Raw genomic sequence first — 6999 nt, 5'->3', positions numbered from 1 at the left:
GGTTGTTTTCGGTTTAGTTCTGTAATTCTTGGCCGCGGCGACCCTGAGGATTTGAAATGCCCCTTAGACAAGCGAGTGACGCCTTTTGTACTCGGCCGGTGCTTTGCAGTTCATCGGCTCATTGTTCAGTGCAGCCTGTTCCCGGTATTATCCTGTATCCTGGTTACAGCCAGGCCTCTCACAAGATGATTTCTTTGTTTTACCTGAGTGGCTTGTCAGCTCCCTGAGGATTTTTTTTCCTCCCAAATTTCTGTGTGTTTTGCTTTTTTTTCTTTGTTGTTGTTGTTGTTGTTGTTTTTCCCATGCAGTAAAAATTGCAGCTCTTGGCACTGAGGCTGAGGCTCAGAAGGAAATGCCAGAAGGAGGGAGGATTTCCTTTCTCGGTACCCACATAAACGCGTGCAAAGATGCACGTGGACACTTGTCTGCCCCATCCATCCATCCATCCATCCATCCATCCATCCGTGTCCCGACAGAGGCATGAGGTTGCTCGTGTACCCTGTGCTGAGCAACGAAAACCCTTCTGTTGTCTCCCCACCTCCTCGGCTGAGATGGAAACCCATCCTCATCACATCACCTGCAAATAAATGTGACCTGCCCGTGCTTGTCCCTCCTGCTTGTCCGTCCTGCTGTGTGAAACCCAAAAGCTCGCCGGGGGATCGGGGTGCACAGGGTGGTTTGTAGGGGCAGAGGGAAAGCAAAGCCTGGCTCAGAGGCACCGGTGCCTCCTCCTCTCTGCCAGCGCCCAAATATCGCAAAATTTGAGAGAGACGGGGAAAGCGAAGGCAGGACCGGGTCCTGAACGGAGTTTGCTTCCCATTTGGGTGGCCGAAGCAGGAACTGGTGCCCGTCCAACAGCGCGGTGAGTCACTCTGGTGTCAGGCTGGGGACACCTCCCGGCCGTGCCCGTCCCTCTCTCCCCCCGGAGGGTGCTGGGGACAGCCACCAGCGCCACTGTACGTTGCACAACCCCCTGTACAGTAACACTGAGCAAACATTGACGGGCGACTTTGCACTTTGCATTCGCCACTCGCTTCCTCCTCCTCCTCCTCCTCCTCCTCCTCCTCCCGAGACGCGAATGCGGAGCCCAAGATGAAGGTCGAGTTCGCGCCGCGCTCGGTGCCGCTGCAGAGGAGGCTCCAGACGGCAGCCGTGGCTCAGTGGGTCTTCAGCTTCCTGGGGCTGGGTAAGACACGTCTCCCTTTCCTTCTCTGAGGAGCCTTCCGCAGAATCCCAGAGTGGTTTGGGTTGGAAGCGACACGAAAGATCCTCCAGTCCCACCCCCGGCCACGGGCAGGGACACCTTCCACTATCCCGGCTTGCTCCAAGCCCCGTCCAGCCTGGCCTTGGACACTTCCAGGGATGGGGCAGCCACAGCTTCTCTGGGCAACCCGTGCCAGTGTTTTTGGCTTCTTCTCACCCCCTGCTCAGTGCACGGTGGCACCAGGGTGGGTGACTGCCTGCCTGTGCATGGGAATATCCACAGCTCTTACGGAGCATCCAAACCTGAGCGGGGTTTTCAGCTCCTCCTGCTCTTTAGATTTAGTGTTTTCCCTGTCTGAGGTGCTGCCCCGCTCGGCGTTAAGTGTGGGAAGCAGCATTCCCGTGCTCGAGGAGGGGAAGAGCCCCGGGGACTCGCCTTTGCAGCCCTGGGAACAGACACTTCATACAGGCGCCCCTGCACACCCCAAAGGAAGTTTTTCCAAGATACCCCAAGCAGGTTTAGGGAAGAGACACATTAGCAAACTGAGACCCGGGCAAACTCGGTGCTGTGTGGAGGGCATCGGGTGCTGATGGAAGCGACGCGCGGGCAGGTTTGGATGGGATGCACTGGGAAATAAAGAGATGGGAGAGCCAGAGGCAGTTAGCAGAGAGGGCAAACTCGGGGGCCATTTACGGCCCATCAGGCGCCAAGCTGGAAGATGACATCCCGGAATTTCCGATTGTTAGGGAAATAGAGATGGGAGCATCAGGGGCAGGTTATCAGGGAGTGCAAACTGTCTGGGGCCATTTACAGCCCATCGGGAGCCAGGCTGGAAGGTGACATCCCAGAGCTTCCCATTGTTATGCCAACTGGGAAGCTGGGATAAGATCTGTGTAAAGCTCCTCCTTTACTGTGGGAGAGCAGTTGTTGGCCAGTCCCAGCTCTGCAGTTCCCTCTCTGTCCCCGCACCCCCATTTCCCTCCGTGGTGAGGGGATGGGATGGGATGGGATGGGATGGGATGGGATGGGATGGGATGGGATGGGATGGGATGGGATGGGATGGGATGGGATGGGATGGGATGGGATGGGATGGGATGGGATGGGATGGGATGCAGCAGAGATGTGGCCGCAGTGTTAACAAGGGATACAACAACACATCCCCATTCCCCACACAGATGCAGCTGGGGCTTATGGAGCTTTAACAGTGTTTTCCAGTAAAACAATTCGTACTTGAGGTTTTTCTCTCCTTGGTGTTGGGAACAAGCTGGCACTTGATTTTCCAGCGAAGGAAATGACTTCTGGAGCCAGCAGAAAGACAGCACATGGCCAAGAGGAGGGAATCCTCCATGGCTGTAGGTTACCGTGGAGTTTCTTGGAACACAGGCTCGACCTCCTGCAGGGAAATGCTGCTTTCCGTGGATGAGGATGAGGCCCAAGCCCACTCCTCCTCCATGGCTAACCTTTAAGGGTTTATCATCTTTCCCTGGAACAATTTGGGTTTGATTTTGGGGTTTCTCTGCGATAAAATCTGAAACCAAAAACAGATAAGAAATGCATTGGAAAAGCGATAACCAAACCTTAGGAAGCAATTCCAGCCGGTTTGGTTCATTTCACAAAGTTTCTCCGAGCCTGGACCTTTCCACCCAAAACCTCCCAGTTTAACAACTGCAGAAGCTCGATGCCAAGGGATACCCTTCGTTTCACCCCGTGAGCTGCCAGACGTCCCTGTTGGCGCTGTTATAACCCTCGGGCACGGAGCTCAGGCCTCTCGTGGGCAGGACTGAGCTGCCGGCTGCTCCTTTGTCTCGGGGACAGGCTCCTGCTGCAACTGCCAGGGAAGGGCTCCCGAAATTCCCGTTCCAGCGCTGCCAGGCGCTGGCGCAGCCCTTTGGCCAGAGCTCCCCGCGCGCTGCTGGCAGGCAGCTGTTGCCATGGTTGTGCAAATACATCCCTGGAGAAGCCAAGCGCGGGCCGAGGGCTCATTCATTGCCGGCGGGATGCGGGATGAGGCGGCAGCAGCCCGGCCCCGCTGCCCCACACCCCTCTCAACAGGCGGGCATTGTCCGCGCTGCCGCTTTTCCCGAGGGTGCTTTTCCCGAGGGTGCTTTTCCCGAGGGTGCTTTTCCCGAGGATGCTTTTCCCGAGGATGCTCCCGGCCAGGGCGTGGAGATAGAAGGTGCCCCTTGTGCCAGATGCTGAGGCAGCGTGCACGGGGCAAGGATGGGTTGCAGGGCATGGAGTGGGGACCTCCCCGGCCCCCAGCACTGCCCCGGGCCCCCTCCTAGCGTGGAGCAGCCAGGCTGTGTGCAGGGAACTGAAACCAGCGGGGTGGTGCCCATGCCTGCTGCACTGCTGCACTGCTGCCTCCCTCCTGCCCACTCTCCATGGGCGTGGACATCCAGCCAGGCACATCCAGCCAGGCATAGACATCCAGCCAGGCATGGACATCCATCCAGGCTCACCATGCAGAGCCTGGAGTGCAGGGCTGAGCCCCTGCAAACGACCCCAGTGCAGGGGCAGGAGAACAGGGCACGCTGCAGACCCAGCTCAGCAAAGCCAGCCTTTGAACCTTCCCAGTCACCAGGCCTGGCTCAAAGGGCACACGATGCCAGGGCGATCACGGTGATTCCAAGTCTCTGATTCCTCTTGGAAGTGTTCAAGGCCAGGCTGGATGGGGCTCTGAACAACCTGCTCTAGTGGAACAACCTGCCCATGGCACATGGAGTGGGCTCCTTTCCCAGGGAGAACCAAAAGGTTTTCAAAGGACTCAAAAAACCCCTGATCTTAAGATTGAGTGAAGGTCACTGTGGCCAAATTCTGCTCTGCAGCAAAAAAAAAAAAAAAAAAAAAAAGGAAAGGAAAATAAAAAAGTCCAATTGCAAATGAATCAAGGGAGAAATTAATAATTATATAATTGCAAGATAAAGCCTCTCTTGGATGATAAGTGTGTGCATTTGGACCAGAACAACTCCTTCATTTTGCAGACTGTACTTTGAGCTTTGCACAGCATGATAAAAGGAGAATTAGGCATTGCAGGGTTTTGCAGCAGCCCTGACAACCCGGCTCCTGGGTGCAGGAAACTGCAGCCTGTGTGTTGTGCTTACCTGTCAGGTGGACCTGGAGCTGCAGTTCGTGGTCTGTGCCATTCTCCTCCAGGGTTGCAAAGTCTGTGTCTGTGGCATTTGAAAAAGAAGCCTGAGCAGCAGGCTGAGGGAGGGCATTTTCCCCCTCTGCTCTGCTCTCATCAGACCCTACTTGGAGCAGGACCAGAGGGGGCCATGGAGGAGATGCTCCAAGGGCTGGAGCCCCTCTGCTTTTCCACACAAAGCTCTGGGGGAATAATCACCAAAAAAAGGACTACGAGCTAAATATACTTATTTATCCTTAACTAAAAGCAAACAGCAGGTACAGGGAGGTCTTAAATGAGAGCATCCTATTCCTCTCCTCTGACGGGGTGAGATGAGCTGGAGAGAACAGGTGCCAGGTGACTCCCAAAGATGGAAATCCAGGTCTCAGAGGATGAGGGTGTGAATGCATCTATCTCACAGCTGAAGCTGAAGCTGAGTAGGGCACCTCCATCCTCGGGTCCTTCAGTCCTGGTGCTGGATCTGTGATGGGGACCCGAAAAAGAACAAAGCACATAACACGTGGTGTGACCCACGGGCAGGGGAAGGCAAACCACTCGGGTGCTTTGTTTGGTTTTTAGCTCAGTCTTCCCCTTCCCAAGCAACACCAAGGCTTCCAGAGGGACAGATGGAGAGGACACAGCTCTTCCCAGGCACATTCTAGGGCATCTGCTTTAGCAGGTGGCATCTTGGTGGCCATCACCACTTCCCAGTCTCTGCAGACAGACAGTCTTGGGCTTGGGCAGGATTTCATGCACCAAGTGATGCCTGTTTGCACATAGACTTTTCTCCCCTTGTTCCGTGCCAAAACCCAGGGTATGAGGGGGGTGGGAAGTAGAGGTCAAAGCTGAGCACTGACTGGAAGCAGCTCAGAAAATTCTCTAATGACTTGGGAAAGTCCCAAGTCATTAATGTCTTGGAGAATGAAATAGAACATTCTTATAGAATTCGTGATGGCACCGAGTTGAAAGCACTGAAAACCCTCTGGAGGCCAGATTAGAGCTGAGAGGGAACCTGAGAAGTGGGGGAAAGGGTCCAAAATCAATAACAAAAAACTCAATAAAGACTAAAATCTTAAATGTGGGGTTATATCAAGGGCACAATTAAAATGGGGAATCAGACAGGACACAGTGCCCTGTTTGCTGCCATTGCAAAATGTCAGGTGTCAGCAGGGGGCATTAACAGGAGTTTTGGGATAAAACAAGGCAGTTATCATGGTTCCTCTTCACATTCCTGGGGCAGGCAGAAAAGAAACCACCTCTGGCTCAGAGGTGCCTTCACTCTGATCAAATAACTCAGCAGGAAGCCCAGAGGGGGCTTGGGCTCCATCCCAGGACAGAAGAGCCTCTCCCAATGAACCATCCCTCTGCCAAAGCCCCCCTGACCCCACTGGCTTCTCTTCCAGCCCCGTGCTGCATCGCTGCCTTCATCGCCCTCCTCTTCACCCGCTTCTGGCTGCTCAGTGCCCTCTACGCCGTGTGGTGGCTCCTGGACCGGGACCAGCCCAGCCGAGGCGGGCGGCGCGTCCAATTCCTGCGGAACGGCGCCGTCTGGAGGCACATGAGGGACTATTTCCCCATCACGGTAAGTGCCGCCTGCGCGTCCCAGAGGCCCTCCGGCGCCCCGGGGAGCAGCGTTGTCCTTGGGGTCTGGGGCCAGGTCACTGGAAGATCCAGACAAAACCGTGGAGCACCATTTTCACAACCCCATCCCTCAACCACCTGCCTCTTCCGCACCAGTGTGACCTCGCTGCCTTCCAGCCGTTTTCCATGTCTATGTTTCAATATTCCCACGTCTATATTTCAATATTTCCATGTCTGTATTTCAGCACTCCTGTCCTTCGGGTTGCTCAGCACTCACCCTGTGGACACGGGGCCAAGTTTTGACCAAAATCCAAGAGGTGCTGGTGCCGAGGGAGGGGATGGGTGGGGGGAGCTGGGCGTGCACTGGGCAGCCTCACAGAGCTGCTGCTCTTTCGAGGGGACTTCTGTGACACTGCCTGACTTACTCCCAAGCCCGTGGCTGCCCTTTGCCCTTACCCTTTATCTGGCACCCCCCTGGATGCAGCACAGGTCGGCTCAAACCCGAGCAGTGCAGCAGAAGGGCTCTCCCAGGTCCCTTCCCACCCGAACCACGCAGTGACTCCACGAGATACACGACTCCAATGATTACACGCAATACCTATCGCGTGAATTATTTGTGGCCGTAACCCACCACTTTTGCAGCGCCGGACCAACCTCTCTGCTAAAATTTAGCTGCCGGCTGAGCCCGGCGGTGGCCCCTCTCCCGTCCCTTTGTGAGGACAGGCAGAGTCTCTCCCGAACACCGCAGCCCTTGGCTGGAGGACCAGCAGGACCAGTAGAGGGAGTGCGGGACTGGGTTTGGCTGCAGTTTGCAGGGGAGGGCTCGGTGGAGCCTTTTCCCCCTCTGGTCTGGGAGAAAACAAGAGGGGGTTCCGCAAAGGGACAGCAGAAAACAAGAAAAAAATGTAATAAAAAGAGCTTTATAACCAAGCAGCCACATAATGGTATTTCCCAAAAACATTTTCTCAGTCGTGGAATCATGGAATCATAAAATGGTTTGGGTTGGAAGGGGCCTTAGAGAGCATCTGTTTGTAACCCTCTGCCGTGGGCAGGGACACCTTCCACCAGCCCAGGTTGCTCCAAGCCC

General features: G+C 55.3%; 1 protein-coding gene across 1 annotated transcript in view; it reads left to right on the top strand.

Annotated features, from left to right (window-relative positions):
- Positions 1–973: 973 nt before the first annotated feature.
- The window catches only part of MOGAT2 (monoacylglycerol O-acyltransferase 2), a 13274-nt gene continuing 7248 nt past the window's right edge, over positions 974–6999 (top strand). The window contains exons 1-2 of the mRNA XM_029961500.1: positions 974–1186; positions 5735–5913. Coding sequence (XP_029817360.1) covers positions 1093–1186; positions 5735–5913 — 273 coding nt within the window. The 5' untranslated portion in view covers positions 974–1092. The remainder of the gene's footprint in view (positions 1187–5734; positions 5914–6999) is intronic.

Source organism: Manacus vitellinus, unplaced genomic scaffold (genome assembly GCF_001715985.3).
Source record: "Manacus vitellinus isolate BGI_N305 unplaced genomic scaffold, ASM171598v3 scaffold_35_pilon, whole genome shotgun sequence".
Classification (NCBI taxonomy): domain Eukaryota; kingdom Metazoa; phylum Chordata; class Aves; order Passeriformes; family Pipridae; genus Manacus; species Manacus vitellinus.
The sequence above is the reverse complement of the archived record's forward strand: the minus strand, read 5'-3'. Positions and strand labels throughout refer to the sequence as shown.